Source organism: Chrysoperla carnea, chromosome 5 (genome assembly GCF_905475395.1).
Source record: "Chrysoperla carnea chromosome 5, inChrCarn1.1, whole genome shotgun sequence".
In the NCBI taxonomy this organism is placed as follows: domain Eukaryota; kingdom Metazoa; phylum Arthropoda; class Insecta; order Neuroptera; family Chrysopidae; genus Chrysoperla; species Chrysoperla carnea.
In genome coordinates this window covers 5,178,106-5,199,000 of record NC_058341.1, presented here as the reverse complement: position 1 = coordinate 5,199,000, position 20,895 = coordinate 5,178,106, and the positions used below count along the sequence as shown (strand labels likewise).

At 31.9% G+C, this 20,895-nt stretch overlaps 1 protein-coding gene across 11 annotated transcripts; it reads left to right on the top strand.

Moving 5' to 3' along the window:
* The first annotated feature begins 38 nt into the window (after positions 1-38).
* On the top strand, positions 39-20,221 carry LOC123301550 (kinesin-like protein unc-104). Of its 11 annotated transcripts, none has more exons than XM_044884337.1 (23): positions 39-188; positions 1,739-1,815; positions 2,245-2,669; positions 3,182-3,437; positions 4,356-4,519; positions 4,737-4,876; positions 5,124-5,187; positions 5,270-5,294; positions 7,787-7,883; positions 8,419-9,083; positions 9,187-9,301; positions 10,488-10,660; positions 10,758-10,987; positions 13,833-13,970; positions 14,109-14,395; positions 15,712-15,883; positions 15,992-16,082; positions 16,180-16,863; positions 16,968-17,154; positions 17,749-18,313; positions 18,431-18,560; positions 19,204-19,442; positions 19,982-20,221. In XM_044884337.1, the coding sequence occupies exons 1-23, from the start codon at positions 89-91 to the stop codon at positions 20,097-20,099; spliced, it is 5,142 nt and encodes a 1,713-aa protein (XP_044740272.1). In that variant the 5' UTR covers positions 39-88; the 3' UTR covers positions 20,100-20,221. The 11 variants fall into 11 exon arrangements, with proteins under 11 accessions (XP_044740272.1, XP_044740270.1, XP_044740264.1 ...); XM_044884335.1 differs by having other exon boundaries at positions 16,968-17,163; XM_044884329.1 differs by lacking the exon at positions 5,270-5,294 and adding exons at positions 3,546-3,548; positions 11,640-11,813 and having other exon boundaries at positions 5,124-5,165; positions 7,752-7,883; positions 10,509-10,660; positions 16,968-17,163; positions 17,749-18,560.
* The last annotated feature ends 674 nt before the right edge of the window (positions 20,222-20,895 follow it).

Below are 20,895 nucleotides of genomic sequence, written 5' to 3'. Positions count from 1 at the left end.
GTAATTTTTAATTTTTTGTTTGTTTACAGATAAAAAAACATTAAATAAAATTAGTGGTAATTAAAACAGTTAACAAAAAAAGGACGAAATGTCGTCGGTAAAAGTAGCGGTGCGTGTTCGCCCATTTAATAATCGGGAAATTTCCCGTGATTGTAAATGTATTATTGAGATGGGTGGAAATACTACATGTAAGTATTATTTTTTTTATATTTATTAACATTGACTTCAACCTGCAGGGTAGGTTGTGCAGGTCCTGTACATTTAATTCCAGAATATTTAAAAAAATGAAACTTTCATGACATTGAAATATTTATTTTTAATTAATCTCTTTGATATTAGTAATTTTATTGAAGCCATAGAAGTTTAAATCTTAGTAAATCTTTTTATACAATTTCAGCACCCTAAATAAAAATTTTTTATTGCAAATACAAAACTATGAACGAATTTATGTAAATTCATACATGCATGCAATAACAATTGCCTACATAAAAAAACAAATATGTTAAAAGATTGTGTTTATTTTATGCTAATATTTTCATTGATTATAACATATGGGGTTTCCCGAACCTTGTACCTATCACAATGCAAAGAGCAGAGTGATATATTCATCTATCTGTTATCAGTTGTGGTGTAGACTGAGCTTTGAGTCTGAAAACCTAGTTCAAGTTTTATATCTGCGCCTGTAGACCCATTATTTTTTGAGTTTCAAGCATATGTCAACTTAAAAAAGCACCCTGTATATAAGAGAGGGAACCTGTATATAAACCAAGAATTACTCTGTGCCTTCCTTGAGAACAACCTGTCACCGAAAGGTACAGCAACGTCTCCGGATAAGAAATGCTACTTTAAGCAGATATTGATAGAATTCTGTCGACTCCAGACGCCACGATGAAAGTTCCAAAGTTTGGGAACCACATATTCTAAATCTGTTTTCTGCAGATGCAAATAACATGTATGAAGGTTTCATCGTCCTCCATACAGGCCCTGTAGTGGGATCATAAGCGTTTCCCATGTTATGAAAGTAATAATTCAAGCGACAATGTCCTGTCAAGTGTCCCACCACCCTTTCGAATGGCCTGGCTGGGGTTATACACAGTTTGGCCTGTCGCATACCCTGCACAAAGTCCCAGTAATCAAAATGGACTTAGTTTGACAACAGATAAATATATTTTGGCCCCAGATGGGTTTAAAATTTAAAGTTTTACTGTTTTAAAACATTTAATTAAAAGATTTAACCTCTGACCTAAATTTAAAATATAAATAGACACTTTATATGTTATAACAATTGCCTATAGATTAAAACATTGCAAGTTTCCTGAATTTTATAAACAAAAACATAAATTCTGGAGATAGATTTTAAAATTAGATTGAACATTCACAAACAATAGAGCTATATTTAACATATTTATTTTTTATTTTTATGAAAATATTATATTATGCCATATTGCCATGTATACCGGATGTCACAAAATCATCTTTACATAGAGAGTGTTACAAATATATTTATAGGGACTTATTCTTGACATCAAAGCATCACAAAACAGTTCAAATGGATATGGACCTGAAAACGGTCACTTTTCTCAACTCTAGTGTTCGCAAATCATGTCATATTTGAACCAATTTTTTAAATTTTGAATCATTGAATTTTTTTTAATTTGAATATTTATAACAAATGGTTGGGTACACCATTGGTAATATTTGTACCCTAATAAATAAATATTATCCTTTTTTTTTACAGCAATAGTCAATCCAAAAGTTCCAAACGGAAAAGATATAAAAAGTTTTAATTTTGACTTTTCATACTGGTCACACAATGTAAGTCCAAAATATTTTTTTAAAAAAGGCCGAGCTTTGGGGGATTATCAAATGTGCCGCTATATCGATTCAAGAAAGCTTTAATGCTACCTTACCTCGATTATAAATTTAAACGGAAAGTATAACAGACACTTCCGTAAGTAAAAAATTTATCATAGCAATCTGAAGTATTCAATTGAAAATGTATATCATAACAAAATCTCTATCTCTCTGGATGAAGTTGAGGTTTGAATTTATAATAATCACTCCCTTGGATGATTCCTGTAGACGGGCCTGAAAAAGAGCGAGTTTAATTTTATTCTCTAGTTCATTGTGTTGACCAAATACGGTCATTACGAGAGATCTCATATAGCGGCAAATTTGACATAACAGACTCCTAGTTTATAACACATTTTAACAAAAAAAAATTATGGCTAATTTAATTTGTAGACCGATGATGAAAATTTCTCATCTCAAGCGGTTGTCTACAGCGATATTGGCGAAGAAATGTTACAGCATTCATTCGATGGCTACAATATATGTATCTTTGCGTATGGTCAAACCGGTGCGGGTAAATCGTATACAATGATGGGCAAACAAGAGGAGGGACAAGAGGGTATCATACCACAAATATGTCAAGATTTATTTACACGTATACGTAAGACAACATGTGATGAATTAAAATATTCCGTGGAAGTGTCATATATGGAAATCTATTGTGAACGTGTTCGTGACTTATTGAATCCAAAGAATAAAGGTAATTTACGTGTACGAGAACATCCATTGTTGGGTCCATATGTTGAGGATTTATCAAAATTGGCTGTGACCAGTTATCAAGATATACATGATTTAATTGATGAAGGAAATAAAGCACGGTAAGTTTTTATTTGCTCATTTGTTTTATACAAAGTGGCTACAAATTGGTGAATGTCAGAGAATATGTTTGATCGGAACTATAACGGACAGGATCGAAAGTAGAGTTGAAAAGACTCCGGGGAAAAATATGGATACTCCATTCAAAATCGTCCAATAAACGCGATTTTTGAACTTTTTATTCTAAGGGGTACCCCTTCAAAAAATTCGTGTTCATTTAATGAATGATTGAACCGATAGTTTTCGAGATAACGTCATAAAATGTCGTCTCATGAACTCGATTTTTGAACTTTTTCCTCTCCAATTTCGATAAAACTTAGTATATAAGGTAATATTGACCCAAAAAGCACAAAAATCGTGTTCATTTAATGATTGAACCGATAGTTTTGAAATGAATGATTGAAACATAGCTAAGAACACTCTCCAAACAAACAAAAAATCAAAATCGGTTTACCCATTTAGGAGGCTGTTTTTGCGTCTGGGATTTAAAGATACCTTTTTATTTGTATTTTAGTACGGTTGCTGCAACTAATATGAATGAAACATCTTCTCGATCTCATGCTGTATTTACAATATTTTTTACACAACAACGATTTGATACTATAACACAATTAACCACGGAGAAAGTATCAAAAATATCATTAGTGGATTTAGCTGGTTCGGAACGAGCTGACAGTACTGGTGCAAAAGGTACACGACTCAAAGAAGGTGCAAATATTAATAAAAGTTTAACCACACTGGGCAAAGTCATATCTGCTTTAGCTGAAATTGTAAGTTCACAATTCAAAATTCACTGTAGTTACTAAAATTTAACTCATACTAATTTTCACAATATTCTTTTTTGGCTACTTTCAATACTTTTTTCTGGAAATTTTTAGTCTGTAAGTATGGTACTAACATCCACTGTGCAAAGAGCGAGTACACTACGATTAGCCCTTTCGTGACATTGTTACAATATGAGACCAGAATTGTTTCTGTAGGTCCAATAGTTCCCGGGATATAGCCTTTCGAATTTCAAAAAAATGATAAACTTTGAAAGGCTTTATTTCGAAAACTAAAATTTCTCGAATTATTCATTGTCTGGGAAAGTAAGCCTGGGAAAAATCATAATTACCGGATTTGACGCAGATTTATAAAGTTACTGGACTAAGGATGCAATGCTAACTAACACCTATGAAACTTTCAGCCTTTTTTAAGTTGCAATTCATTTAATTTCATAACCCCAAAAAGGAAACATTAGGGTATTGGTTGAGATAAATAAAAACGTAATTTCTATTGTTCGCGAAAGGGTTAAAATGTGTTACTAACTGTATATTGTGAAACAAGTGCGAACAATTGTCAATTGCCGTCGAGAGTGGATTTAGAAGCACGCACGAAGTGAGTGTTTTTATCCCTCGAATGTGTATGAAACAATCCGCACGAGTTTCACACACTAATCCGAATGCGGGATTCGTTCTCTCTTTCTGCACGATTTTCCGTGCAAGGAAATTAACACACTGGGCAATTAAGTGTTTTTTACCACGGAAAATAGTGTGGAAAGCGAGCACAATTGTCCTGCATGAGTAAACGGAAATTAATTGTCACTATATTGTAATGTCCCAAATATATGTTGTTTTTTTTGCAGAATTTTATGAGTAATAAGTTAAGTTGTTTATGTAATTTTTGTTTGTTTGTTTGTTTATATTTAGGCTTCAAAAGCTAAAAAATCAAAAAAGGCTGATTTTATTCCATATCGTGATTCAGTATTAACATGGTTGCTACGTGAAAATTTGGGTGGAAACTCAAAAACTGCTATGATTGCTGCTATCAGTCCAGCAGATATTAATTACGACGAAACATTATCTACCCTAAGGTACGACTTTTTACTTATTTCAAGATAGTATATAGGGTGTCTTGTGATTCGATGAACATACGTATTCTTTTGACAATTTTAAGTCGAAAGTGCCAAAAAAGAGTGACCCCAAAAATAGGACCATAACGAGCTGTTTTTGGAGTTGTTGTTTTCTGTCTCGAATAGCACAGACGCACAGAATATCCCCTTATCAATAATTTTTTTTTTACTTGTATAGATATGCAGATCGTGCTAAACAAATCGTATGTAAAGCTGTGGTTAACGAAGATGCCAATGCTAAACTTATTCGTGAACTTAAGGAAGAAATCCAAAAACTACGTGAATTACTTAAACAAGAGGGCATTGATGTTCAAGAAGGTATGTATATTGTTACACGTCCGCATAAAGGCTCTTTCAAACTACCAAGCTTATTTAAAAAAAAAAACGCAAAAATCTGACATAAAATGAAATAAAATTGGCAAAAATGAAGTGGCGGGAATTCAACTGGCATTGGTTTGAGAGAGAGCTTTAAATAAAATGTAAATAAATCTTCAAAAGCTAGGAATATTTTTTTCTCGTTATCATTTTTCAAATGTAAATAGAAGTGTATATTTTTTGCCGCTAGGGCCTGATGGTAAAGTTGTATACGAAAAGCGAGATCTCAATAGTAAGTATTTCTCGCTTTGCCTGTTTAATGAACAAAAATAAATAATAAAGCTGTGCCTATAAAAAAAAAATCGCTCGCTTTACACGTGATCAAATAATTTTCAGCGTCGTTCAAACGCCAACAAAAAAAGTCATTGCCAAAATGTTTGTTTTTTTTTTCGTTTAGCCACTCAAAAACATGTTTTACACAATTTTTTATTTTGTTTATGCATTTTTTTGCAACTTTCTCCGACGTAAATCAGTAGCGTATTTTACAAAATGTATACTGTCAAGCAAAAACCATGGCGCACTTAAAATTTTTTAAGTGTGCCACTGTTTTCGCTTGGAAAGTAAATACGTCACTTTTTTGGGGAAAGTATGTGTATCCTTGATCACTGTCGTTATTTTTACACTCTGTCCATTACAAAGAGGCCATCTTGTGAAATTTCGACGCAAGGAAATGATTGCAAACAAAAATTGCATGGTATATGGCGTGGCTTTTGTGATATGTATCAATGAGTAATTATTTAAATATTTATTTTTAATTATGTAAAAAAAAAAATAATTTTCGAACTGCCGAGGTAGAGTCATGAGTGTCGCAAGTACATATTGTATCTATCGTTAAATAGCATTGATTCATATGCAAAATTTCGAAATCCGTGTAAGTTCAGTTTTACTGTCACGGACTCCCCACTTATAATGGTTTTGAATTGTTTTAAATCGTTTTTCTTAAGCAGGGTAATAATTTGGAAAAATCTTTTTTCATTATGAATAACTCGGCAGATCGAATTAAAAATATTTGTTTATTTTCACTACGCCAATTTTTATTATTTTCATTTTTATCAAATATGTGTTATCAACTAAAAATGATCATTACGGAAAAATCCACACAAAAAAGGACCGTGGAAAATGCCATCAAAATGATTTTTATTTGGTTTATTTAAAGTAAACTTTTTGGCGTAGCTCATAATATTTTTATTTGAACTTACAAATTGGCATATTTTGACTTCTATTTATATAAGTTAGATTCATTCAAAAATTTTCATTTTCATTCGATACTTGCAATTTTTAAAGTACATGTTAAAGCACTAGAAAATTTCAAGAAAAGCGAAATAATTGATAAAAATTCCCTTCTTTGAATTACTTCAGTACAATTGTGGCACTAAAATTAAAAATATTAAACGAAATTTCACGGTCCGTTCTTATATTAAGTTGTTAAAAATTATTTGAAATTGTTTTCAAAATTAGCCAAAAACAAATTTTTGTAAACTAAAATCTTATTTCGAGAAGATGTTTTGTTGATAACATAACAAAATCAATTTTGCATGTTCAAACTTTTATTTATTTATATTTATTGCTTAAATTTTATGAATTGTATAGAGTGTCCCGTTTTAACTTCCCCAGTTAAATTTGTCTTTAACAAAGCTTTTTCTTTAACTGAATAACAGTTATTTTACTTGGAGGAGTACAACTTACAAGGATAACGAATTTGACTTACGACTTTCAGGATCTTTCAAAATTCAACAAAAATGTTCGAAAATTATCAGATATAGAGGAAATGTTTAAATTAGAAAGTTATTATTTATAAAACAACTTTCTCCAGAACAACTTTCAACAGATTTCCCAGAAATCGAACGTAAAAATAAAATACAATATTATTACAACTCGGGTCATTCTAGGCCGCCTTTAAAGTATGTAGGGTTCTTTTTCCTCATGGGGCCTCTATGAATAGAATCTTCACACTATGGAAATATTTTTTTTCATCGACCAAGTACAATCTTCAGTTCTGCTGGATGAATGATTCAGGCAGATACAGTATATTTACAAAATTACTGTTAGTTAACTATAATTATTTGAAGGGAGGGTTTAAGGGGTTCAATACTGAGAGGAGGGTAGGTGTATTTAATACATTTTAAAAATGTTTTGCAATTAACAGGAAAAAAACGCTTTTACATATGATAATCGAATTTCAATTTTTCCTGGAATGATCCAGGACCCTGAGCAATTTACATAGGGTCCTTATGCTATAAAATATATACAGGGGTTCCTTTATTATGATATTTATTATGAGGGGTTCCTTTGGCAGTAGATTAAATATTTGGGGGCTCCTTTAAATGGCCCCGTCGAAAGAAAGGTCTGTGATAATTTTTTCGTTAGAAGCTTTTTTAATGAAAGATAAAATGGGGCATCCTATAGATAAAAAATTTTATTTTGTAAATATTTACTCAAAAGCGTAAATAATTTTTTTATTCTAAATATCAATTTAAATTTGATAAATTAGTAGATTAGAAATATTTTTAATACTTTTGAGTACATTTTTTTTGTCTTTATTAATAAAAGTATTTTAGTTACTTTAGATATCGTCTTTATCTTTCAATTAATATTAGTTTCATATCGATATCTCTGTAAATTAATACAAAATGTATTGGCTAATTCATTGAATCAATTTCAAATTTATTTAATTAATGTTCTTTTTTTTTTGCACACTTTCAAAAAGCTCTTTTTATTCATTTGTGAATATTTTCATTCCAAAATTAAACAATCACGGAAATTGTTGATTCTTATTGTTTTATTTTACTAATTTTATATCAAATGGAAATTTTATTAGAAGATGGAAATGGTGGTCAAAATATTAAACAACAGAAGAATGAAGAACAAACTGAACGACATCGTGTGCCTTCAACGACAATCGCTGAAGAAGCTGTTGATCAATTACAAGCTAGTGAAAAATTAATTGCTGGTAAGTTCATTTTATTTATCATACAGTTTGCTATTTGGGTTCAAAACAATTTGAGGGCTATTTAAAAAGTTCGTAGTTTAAGGTTTCTTTCAAAGACTTTCAGAAAAATTTCCAATTCTGCTTCGGAAATTTCTAACCATTTTACTTTCGCAAGGAAGACATAAATCACACTGAAACTTTTATTTTATTCAGTATACAATTTTCTATAAAAAGAATGCGACAATATCTCTTCCCCTGCTGTGAGGATATCCCCTCGGCTAATTCCAAAGTATCTCTTTCTCAAAGAACGGAAGAGTTACACTAAATGACCTCTGTTTTCAAGATATTTATTCAACTAGTTCCGGAATAATAATGCTTACTCAAGTAAGAAAAAATTACACTGAATCTTTTGTTAAATTTTTGTCAACTTAAAAAAACACTCTGTATAGTTTGACCCCCAAACTTAACTTCTGTATGCACGGGCCTACATTCCGGTGCTCCATCCTTAGGATATAATACCTGTGTACCGAATAAATTAGAAAATATTTTTGTTTAGAATTGAATGAAACCTGGGAAGAAAAATTAAAACGTACCGAATTAATACGTTTACAACGTGAAGCTGTATTCGCTGAAATGGGTGTTGCTGTCAAAGAAGATGGTATTACTGTTGGTGTATTCTCACCAAAACGTACTCCTCATCTTGTGAATCTAAACGAAGATCCATTTATGTCCGAATGTTTAATTTACTACATCAAAGATGGCGTAACTCGTGTAGGCTCAGCTGAAGCAAACGTCCCGCAAGATATTCAACTATCCGGTGCACATATCCTCTCTGAACACTGTGTCTTCGAGAACAAAGATGGCGTTATACAATTAATACCACATAACGGTGCATTTATCTATGTGAACGGACGTGAAATTACATCACCGATTGTTTTAAAAACCGGATCACGTGTTATATTGGGTAAAAATCATGTATTTCGATTTAATCATCCGGATCAAGTGCGTGAACGACGTGAAAAACAAGAGTTAGAAGAAAAAGAGGATATTAGTCCAGCTGCATCACCGGAAAATGTTGATTGGAATTTTGCACAAATTGAATTGTTAGAGAAACAAGGTATCGATTTAAAAGCGGAAATGGAAAAACGTTTATTAGTTTTAGAAGAACAATTTCGTAAAGAGAAAGAAGAGGCTGATCAATTATTCGAAGAACAACGAAAGGTAAATACAATCATTTATTACGATGTTTCAAAACATTTTTATCGTGGCGATGGGGTATTTAAACAATTAATTTAATTTTGATATACTTTTTAAATATTTTTAGAATTACGAAGCACGAATTGACGCCTTACAAAAACAAGTTGAAGAACAAAGTATGACAATGTCAATGTACAGTTCATACACACCCGAAGATTTTAACAATGACGAAGATATTTTCGGTAAGTTTATTTTACAATTTTTCGTTTTGTCTTTTTTTTAAACACTCCATCGAAAAACATTTACGCAGTGTTAAGATCATCATAATTATTATTTTTTCGTTCGTTTCGAAGTTTCCTTTCTTTTTATTTGAATTGTGTACGTGTGAATCAAGCTTTATAGTAGTGGTTTGATTGTTGAATTTTATGGACGGGAGTATGTAAGAGTTTAGAATGCTTGGGTTGGATCATGGAAGTAAGATTATAAGAGGAGGAAACATTTATAATAGGAGATCGGGCTAAATTTTTTTATCACTCCTGGTGGAAGAAATATTTGAAGAAAGAATAAGTTTTAAAAACTCTTAAAAACTCTAAAAAAGGCTTAGAAACTCTGAATAATTCTGAATTTCTAAACGTTTTTGGACTGTCTAATTCAGACTAAATTAGTTTGAATAACTCTGAATCAGTCCAAAAACGTTTAAAAATTCAGAGTTATACAGAGTTCCTAAGACTTTTTAAGACTTATGAAGACTCTTTTCCAAATATGTTTTCCAGCAGGGACTTCAGATGAAGAATTCTCACTTTACAAATAGAAAAGTGAAGTTGGTTTTTAAAAATCTTTACTAGTATACGAAATATGTTAAAATTCCTAATTAGACAAAGAGAAAGTTACCCGCTATAGTGATATCCCCCCCTAAAATTTCCGGAATTGATTTAGACTTAGTCCAAATTCATATCAAGCTTTTTAATTAAAATTACCTTAATGCTCGTATCCTTAACTAAGGGAGCTATGATGATCTTTTGAATAAATTTAAAGTAAAAAGTAGTTATCTGTGAAGTGACCTTCGATATTGTGATACCAACTTAAGTTTTTTTAACCTTGTTGATTAAATCGACTCAAACGAGGAATACGAAGTATTGGTTTGGTTTCTGAAGAGAAATCAGACGAATCATATCACCGTTGTGAAATTTTCACAGATTTCTTCACAATTTTGCTAAGTTTAACTAAATCAACTTATTTTAAACTGTTCTTAGTATCTGGTAGAGTGTTGCATTTCATAACGAAACTTTCTTGGATAACATTGCTTAAGTAATACAGTCCTTCCTCTTATATTCTTATTTCGATGGATTTGGTATGTATGTCTTGATATATGATTGATTGACGCTGCGTACTCTGGTATTTTGGGAGTTTGGTGAATGTTGCTTGCAGTGAACCCGCTGTTTGACGCAGAATGCTGCTGGACGGAGAGACAATGCTGGCTGGCTGCATGGGCTTGGCGTAAATGGAAACATCATCAATTTACAAGTTTACGAGATGATTTATGGGGTAATGCAATCTTCTTGAAGGAAGCGAATGCCATTTCTGTTGAACTTAAGAAAAAGGTATGTACAATTTTAATCAGCCAAAAATTTTTGGGGACCTAAAACATCCATTAAAACCTGAATTACGATTAAACTAATGAAATATTTTAATTTTTAGGTTCAATTCCAATTTACATTATTAACCGACACATTGTATTCGCCATTACCGCCAGATTTAGTAACATCGGCAGCGAATAATCCATTAATTGGACCGTCATTAGCAATCACAGCATCTGAAAATGATTTAGATGAAGATGGTGAACGTGTTTTCCCACGGACAATTGTCGCTGTTGAAGTACAAGATACGAAAAATGGTGCTACACATTATTGGAGTTTAGAAAAATTAAGGTAATTTCATGATTTTAAATAGACTTTACGAATTTCTTAGTGTATACCACAATTTGTGTATTTAATAAGTTTTTGTTTCAAGATCAAAATCGAATTTGATGTTTTATTTTTGAGTATTATAAAACTTTAAATCTAAAATTAAATAATTATTAACTTTTTTTGAGAGACGATTTGAGGTCACATAAAACCTACAAAAATGTTTTTGATTATTCTAGATTTAGAGCTCTCTTAAACAGACCCGTGCAATAGAAGGAGGGTTGATCCTAAAAATATCCCACCCCGTGCGCATAGGCCTATTCTCAAAAAAGTTTAAGAAATTATGTTTCTGGAAGTTTGGATTATGTTACTTTTTTATTTTATTTAGATTTATTGTTTTATAATAAAAGCAAAACTTCGATCTCAAATAAATTTTCGCTGCAAGAACCTTTAACATATTAATGTTAAAAATTTTGTATCAAAAATCAGTAGCACGATTTTTGTATATATTTTTTGTTTTTCGTTTGTTATTAATTTTTCATTTCTCTAATCAGAAAATTAAACAAAAATTTTCACAAGAGTGCTGGATGATGTATGATGGAATATTCTTATACATTTCACTTTCTTTTTGGTTTGAAAACTTTTTTTAGAAAATATTTGAATTTCCAATTTTTAGACAGCGTCTTGAACTAATGCGTCATGTATACAACGCTGAGTTGCTGGAAGGTGTATATGATACGATGACCCGTGGTGAGGCGGAGGGTGAGCGTAGCCCATCAGAGGCACCGCCAGACCTCTTACGGTGTCTACAAGCACCACGATTCTCACTTGCTAGTCTACTACCGTCGAGGTTGGTGCCACCAAACATGCCAATATATATTTATTATTCTATTTATAAAACAAAATTCAATATGCCTGCCAGCAACCACCCATCTCACACTACAAAACAACCATATCTATTATTCTTCACATACCGACCCCCCCTCAACCCTCATTCACTCACTCTATCTCTCTTTCTCTCTATTAAACCTGTATCATGCGAAAAAAAACGAATTATTAAGAGACTTGATCCTAGTAAACTCTCCCCGAAAACATAATTATTAATTAGAATCGAAGTTATGTTAATAGAAATTTCGATACTTGTTTCTCGGTGAATTTTATACTCTAAAACATGCGCTGTGATGGGTTTTTTTTTGTTTAGAATCTTGATTAATTCAAAAACGCTAGTAAATAACATCAAACTCGAATATATACAAATTTGACGATTCCTAGGGAACCCAGGATACGTAACGATGTTTTTTTGAGATGAAATTGTAACGAATTTATAGAGTTTATGAAAAAAGTTTCAAACAAAAGATGTTTATTTTTCTAAAAAGAACATTTTTGACACACTTTCTTAACTTATAGAACCTTGTACCTTTTTTTTTAAAAGCTGTGGTTTTAAATATTTCTAAAAATTGAAGTAAGTGTTATCAAAGAGGGTTTACTACATTCAAGCTCTTGTAACAAAATTACAAACTTTCTAAAAACTACTCTTTTATATTTCTATATACACTCTATCTTTTTCTAACACTATTCATGTATTCAGACAACAAAATCATTACGCAGTAAAATTAGGTTTCTATAAATAAATAATTATCAGTAGCTCTAACTCGTATTTGTTAATGTTTATGTAAAAAGAAAAAAAAATTCAGAGCTTTAATTTGCTTCTGTATTTGTTTTTATTGTCTTCTGATGATGTGTCATGTTTAATTTTCTTTTTATTTTAAGTTTTTCAGCCCTTTTTTTATTAGGATTTAAATAAGCGACAAAAGAAAATCTTTTTAATTTGCATGTTAAATATCGATTGTTATACAGGGTGAATCATTTCAATCTATTATCTCGTTTTGTAGTTAATAAATAAAACAATAACTTAAAACCAAAAGTTGTAGAGTTTGATGGAAGACATCATGTTCTGAAATTAGATTGGACCTAGTTCTCCGGGTTGCTTTAATAATAACTAAAATGCCTAAAAAAGGAAAGCATCTCAAGTCGAAAATTGACTATCCATTAAGGATGTTAAATATTCCTTAAAGATACATAAAAAAAGCCTAATAAAATTGGGAATCTGAAAATCTGAAAACACGTTTTTCTTTTTTCTTAAAATATTTTTGCTTTCATTATTATTTAATTTTAATTAAAGTTATTTATCGAATTGGCTGGGCACCAACCTCGAAATTATATTATATTTTTGTTTTTCTATCTGCATATTTTTTAAAACTTGTAGCTTACAAAGTAAATAAAAGTCAAAATTCGAAGTAAAAAAAAAAAACAAAGTATTTTTCTTAAAAATTGGATAAAAATCAGACAACATATAAAGCCTATTTATGAAGTCTGAGCAATTTTATTTTTGCATGTTCTCGAATGTATTTCTGTTATGTGTTGTTGTACATTTTTTGTTTGTTGATAAAATGAGTCCTGTCTACACTATTAACAGCAAAATAGCAAACGCGTAGTTTGCAAAAGATTCAGCAGCTTGTATGTCGCGTAATGTTACGTTCATAGTGTAAACAGCACTTCATAATACTCGGTGAGGAACAAATTGTCTAAAACTACACGACTAGAAAACGAACAAATGACTGATTAATCGGTAATGAATGGCTCAATTTGGCTATGTATTTTTTTTTCACGATTTTTCCTATTTTCGATGGAAAAAAGCAGCTAAATTGTACATAAACCATTTTGTTTAGAATTTTGTTTAGAATTATATGCTATCGATTAATCGATGAAAGCCCAAACAAATTCAAGTAGTTCCTCACCTAAACGCATGATTTCAATAAAAAAAGTATGCTTTAATGTTGATGTTTTTTTGTTGGTTCTTATTTTAAAGACAACGATTGGAATTGATGCGTGAAATGTATCATAATGAAGCTGAACTTTCACCAACCTCGCCTGATTATAATGTGGAATCATTAACTGGTGGAGATCCATTCTATGATCGTTTTCCTTGGTTCCGAATGGTTGGCAGGTAAATATTACATTTATTCTATTACGAAGGGTATCCCAGAAAGTACGTTGAATACTTCTGGGACTACTTGCATATTTAAGTTTATTCTTGACGAATTTTCGAAAAACTGATTTGATTAATTTTTTTTTTCTGCGACAGATCTTTTGTATATTTAAGTAATTTAATGTACCCTGTACCCTTGGTGCATAAAGTAGCAATTGTGAGTGAAAAAGGTGATGTTCGCGGTTGGTTACGTGTTGCTGTTCAAGCGGTTGCCGAAGAAGACAATAATGCTGAACGTTCAAGTGGTGTACGACAAAGTGCACGTATATCATTCACCGATGGATCTCAACAAATTCAAATACCCCCACCACCGCACTCAAAGAGTGCGTCACGTTTAGATGAACGTATTGTTGATGGACAAGTTGGGGATCTTATTAAAGATGGTTGGTAAAAAATTACTAATTCAATTTTTTTTTTAATCAATCGAAACATTTAATTTCATTTGCTTTAATTGTATTGCTAAATTGATGTTTTCTTCTAAATTCTTTTGAAATAATCTCTTCTATCCTTACGGATGAAAAATTCATCTTTCAGGTGGAGATTTAGGATTGCCAAAATAAAATTAAAGGAAATCAATTTCTCAGGGTTTCAGCCCTGTACCTTAAATATTAAGTTATGGATAAAATGTTTGAGATATTGATTTAAAAACTAGAAATTACAATCTATCAGATCATTTATATTTCATTCAGATCCAATCATTTCTCGCCGAGACATATCAGTTTGAAATTTCGAGAAAATTTAAAAGTGCGACACTTGTTTTGCGGGGCAGTATATTTACTGTCCATGAAATATAAAATTTTTTTAAGTGCTACACTTCTTTAGCTTTTTGTCATAATGCGCGCCCAAAAAAAGTATAACTTAAAAAATACAATTTCTATTAATTTTTTTTCTATCTCTTACTAATTCAATGTGTTTTTTTCATTGCTAATTGTCTGTTTATTTTTCTAACACTATTTTTTCTACTTAGGCTACGGTTACATAAACGTTAAATTCAACACAAGTTTACGGACCATTAAAGGAAGGACCCTGGTGGAAATATTTTCCGATGATAGTATAATTTAATCTTCTAGTGTTCTGAAAAACAATTCTAGAAGACTGAGGAATTTTACTGATTAATTCAAAAAGTCTTACTTCTTGATAAATTTACATAAATTTTTTCATACTTTTTCAGAATTTTTTAGACTTACAGAAGAAATTATTTCCACTAGGGTCGTTGTAATGTTGTAACGTGTTGAAATGGACATCCACAGTTTTATTCAACACAATGTATTTCTCAAAGATTTGGTTTTGACGCTCGTGTGACCGAAGCTTATTCTAAATCATGCTTTTATTTAATCTAAGGAGCTGTACTTAAATTACAAACAAATTTAGGAGGAGAAGGGGATCAAATTATAATGTTACAATTTGTTTTGGTACGGGGGTGGGAGGTCCTTCAAAGCTTGTACGTAATTCTCGAAATAAAGGGGGGGGGTATCGTTCTAAATGTGTTACGTAATTTATGAGCAGCCCCTAACACCTTTAATGAATTTGTGGACAGTAAATTAAATTTTAAAGAGATCATTTCAAATAGAAATCTATCTTCTTTTTGTTTTTTTTAAATTTGAATATTTCTTCTATTCTATCTGCCTGTCATCACTGCTCTGTGGATTCATCTTCGCCGTCATTAACGTAACATTTTTTATTAATTTTGTAAATACAGAAATTGAATGTGACGCAGACTCGGGACGTGGCGATAGTTCAGTGTCATCCGAATTAAAAGAAGAAGAATTCCCACCACATTTAACACCAAGCAATGATTTTACATTTAGAGTGACGGTTTTACAAGCTGTTGGTATTTCAACCGAATATGCTGATGTATTCTGTCAATTTAAGTAAGTTCAAAATATTTTTAGTGCTACTGTTTGTTTAAGATGTTTCCGGGTATAGTAACTCTAAGCATTAATGATTGCTGAAAACTATTTTAAAATTTTCTTTTATAGTTTCCTACATCGACACGATGAAGCCTTTTCAACAGAACCGGTTAAAAATACAGGAAAAGGGACACCTCTTGGATTTTATCATGTACAAAATGTAAGTATTCCCCGAAGACTACTTAAACACTGTAAAAAGTAACCTGGTGATTCTTTTTTTGTACTAAAAATTAAATTTTTACGAATTCAAAATTTAGATAACCGTAAACACAACAAAATCATTTGTCGAATACATCAAAACACAACCAATCGTGTTCGAAGTATTTGGACACTATCAAGCGCATCCATTACATCAAGCAGCCCGTGAAGGTATCACACAACAATCGTCACAACATCGACAACCACCACGTCGAATGTTACCACCAAGTATACCGATCAGTCAACCAGTACGATCACCAAAGTTTGGTGCTCCACCAAGTCCCAGCACCGCTCACGTACAATCTAAACACGATTTACTCGTATGGTTTGAAATATGTGAGCTTGCACCAAATGGAGAATATGTTCCGTGCGTTGTAGAACATGGGGATGATCTACCATGTCGGGGAGTATTCTTGTTACATCAAGGTATACAGCGGCGATTGCGTATTACAGTTGTACATGATCCAGCACCGGAAATACGTTGGCGTGATGTTCGTGAATTAGTTGTGGGACGTATACGAAACACACCGGAAACGTCATGTGATGGTGGCGACGAGGAAGATGATAGTTCAGTATTATCGTTGGGATTGTTCCCTGGTGAACAGATTGAAGTACCTGGAGATGATCGATGTATGTTTAGATTTGAAGCCGCTTGGGATTCATCTTTACATAATAGCCCATTATTGAATCGTGTCACTGGAAGTGGTGAACAAATCTTTATGACTATTTCAGCCTACCTGGAGGTAAGTACCACAATAAAAATTTTAGTGACTAAAGATTATTAAAATTCGTCGTCTATAACGACCGAAGTATACTTAATTATAACATAATTTATCTCTCTTTACAGTTGGAGAATTGTAGCCGACCGGCAATTGTAACAAAGGACCTTTCAATGATAATTTATGGACGTGATGCTCGAACTGGCGGACCACGCTCATTAAAACATTTATTCAGTGGACAATATTATCGTACACCTGAAGCAAATCGTTTGAGCGGTGTTTACGAGTTATTATTACGTCGTGCTTCTGAAGCAGGTAGTCCAGGTTTGTTTCCAGCTAGTTTAGAATTTAGAAAACTCACTTTACTACAAAGAAAAGCATGCTGTTTGCACACTGCCTTCTCTATAAAACGCTTTTAGTAGTTGTAGTAAATGGGGAAGTTGATAATATTAACTCAATTTTGGTTGACATCTCTAGATTTTTATTTCAACCTTGCCTTTAAAATATAAAAATTCGGAAACTATTTATATTCTTTATTGTTGATGAAATCGGCGATTAAATTCAGTTTGCGTTAAAAAAATCATCAAATCGATAGAGTAGCTGTGATATTACACAGTTTGGCATGTCGTATGCCCTGCGCAAAGTTCCAATAATCAAAATGGGCTTGTAGTAGCCATTATTTGATTCGATAAATTACGGGATATCTTGATACGAAAATGGCAGGCTTAGATGAAAGGTGCGTTTGAGATGACCCCTCTCGTGACAATGTAGATTTTGAATTTAAATTGGAAGTATTTTGAGAATAAAAACCAAAATTGAATTAACTTATTTAATTTCTCCGCTCTTTTTCTACCACTTTTAAATTTTGAACAACTCAAAAATATCAAAATTTTTATTAAATTTTTTAAGGCGTACAAAGACGTCAACGTCGTGTCCTAGACACAAGCTCCACATATGTACGTGGTGAAGAGAACCTAGATGGTTGGAGACCACGTGGTGATAGTTTAATATTCGACCATCAATGGGAATTAGAAAAATTACGTCGTTTAGAGGAAGTTGGACGTATACGTCATATTTTATTGTTACGCGAACGTCTTGGCTTAGATAAACCGACTACGCAAAACAATTCGAATACAAATCAATTTACATCAACACCTCGTCACGATTTTACGAAAAGTGAGAAAGAAGTTTGTAATATGGTCGCAAAAGCTGGACGTATTGATAACAATAACACGAATACAATCGATATACAAATCAAAGATGCCGAAAACAAAGAATATACGGATAGGGAACGAGACTTGTTACTCAAGTGTGTACGATTAATACAAGGCAAAAAAGATCATACATCAGTGAATCCATCAAACGATGTGTCCCCAGGAGATGAAGGATGTGCTGATATGAGTTCAAGTATGGTGTCAAGTATTATGTCAGCCAGTTCAATTGAGCTGTGTTCACCGGAGAAAGCACGACCTTTGTTAGAACAAAGTATGGCCATGTGGGGTGGAGGTGCTCAACATGGACCAACAGCTAATACAAACTCTTCAACAACATCGTCAGCGTTATCACAACAATCGTCACAGAATACAAAGAGCAACGTAACAGAACCTTTAGTATTATATGCACCGGAAGTTGAGGAGATACGTGTCAGTCCTGTTGTTGCACGTAAAGGATATTTAAATGTTTTAGAGCATAAAACAAATGGTTGGAAAAAACGATGGGTGGTAAGTAGTTTTAATTATCCGAAATTGAGACTGACAATGAAATGTAACAAGTCTTTTACAGTCATTTCGAAACGTTTGTAAATTTGAACACCTGTAAAATGTCCTCAATGAAAATAAAAGAGAATTATCGTAGCATAAAATCTGTTGGACTAAACCTTGGCAACAATCTCTCGAATTTCTATCACAAATAACTGGCCTGTTACTCGACTTTGCTTCTGATGATAACAGCTAAATCATCTGCATATGCTACGATTTTATGCTTAAAGTGGTTAACTTAAAGTTATTCGAATTCAATAATTTTATTAGTGCCTGTTTGCAAGAGTAATGTAGTAGGCTATATCGGCGTAATATGCTTGACATCATTTCAATTTGGGTGTCCAGGTTTTAGAATAAAATTCACATGGGATACTCTCAGTTTTTATTCCTTTATACAGGATGATCCGTAACTCGATGGCCTTAGTTTAAGAGCGTATTCTTTTGATAATTTTGAAAACATCCCGGTTAGCAAACATGACGAAGTATTTTTTAAATATTTTCTCATATAAAATACCCATATTATGTCCAGACCAGAAAACGTAGTTAATTGAAAGACTTAGAACATGTTTAGCTAGTTATAATTAATTCATTGTAATAATTTGTTTAGGCTGTTCGACGACCATATGTATTTATTTTCCGAGATGAGAAGGATCCAGTTGAACGTGCATTAATAAATTTAGCAACAGCTCAAGTTGAGCACTCAGAAGCTCAATTAGCAATGGTTAAAGTTCCACACGCGTTCAGTGTTGTAACACGTACACGTGGCTACTTGTTACAAACATTACATGCCCGTGACGTTCATGATTGGTTGTATGCTATTAATCCATTATTAGCTGGTCAAATCAGGTTAGTATTGAAATCTTTTTTTATGTTTTGAAAACACCATTCAAGATTATTGCATGAGATTTTACAAAGTGGCCACTAATTGGAAAAATCGGAATTTATTGCCTTATCGGGGATTATGATTACCTACTCGCCAACGACAAACCGGGAATTTGTTCGTAGTCGAAATTTACTTAGAGTCCATGTGTTAATTACGTAAGGTTCCTGAGGAGAAGGAAGGGTTAAAAAACTCTACATGTCCCCTTATCTTGGAGGGGGGGAGAGTACTTAAACCCATTCTTATATAATATTTTGTAAGTCAAAATTAAATGTTGTGTAAATGTTGTGAAATCTAATTCCATTTCGAATGCCGAATGGTTTTCTTCATTCTATAATCTTACGTAAAAAGAAGAGGTGTCGAGAATTCTTATATACCCTTACATAGCGGGGGTGGGAGGTTGTTAAAAAAAACAAAATCATCGTTACGTTATTAATGAATGGTAACCTTACAAAGGAATAATATCAGAATAAAAGTAAATGTGATTTTTTTTTTTGAAATTTAGATCAAAATTAGCTCGTCGTGTACCTCAATCAACCTCAACATCAACAGCAATCACAACAACAGCAGCCAATACTACTACAGATTCATCTCAACAAAATAATGGTTCGAACAATAAATGAGATTTAATTACAATGGAATCTGTTCTTGTCTATTAAATTTAATTAAATTAAATTAATCAAACATCTCTTAATATCAAACGAAAAATTATTTCAATTAAATTCAAATTTAATTCTTTTTTAAATCGTACCACAAAAAAATTACAATTTAATTGGTTTGTTTTTGTTTTAAATTCAAAACATTTCAACAGTTTCAAAACAATTTAGGATTAGATAAATTAAACATATAATTTAAAACGAATTAAATTGTAATTTTGTACGAGAAAATTTGATATTTTGGCATTAAAATAATAGACAAGGTATTTAATAATAATACCAAACAACAGACTCCATTGGCGGCTTAATTCAAATGAACCAAATATTTTTTAAGAGGAATTATCAAAAATCCTCTACCCACCCCAAAAAAATTAAATTATAATACCAAAATAATATTGGGCATAGTGTAATAATATAATAATTAATTACTAAATTAATCATAATTTTAACAAAAGGAAAATTAGTACAAGATATTTTAATACCAAAACAAATTAATTTCATTGTTTTTTATTTTAATTTTTTTTTTTTAAATTACGAGAATACGATTTGATCATGTGTGAGGGGTATGGTGAAATTTTGTTTAATCGAAGAGTTTTGGGCTGTGCTATGAATAAAAAAAAAATTTAATTCTCAATTTTCAAGTAGTAAAAGTACAAAAAAACACCAAATTTTGAATCTCAAATGACCAAAAAAAAAAAGGTTGGACTTAATTATATTTATTTATACGGCATGTACGAGCATAAGACTAGTAGGGATAAATTAG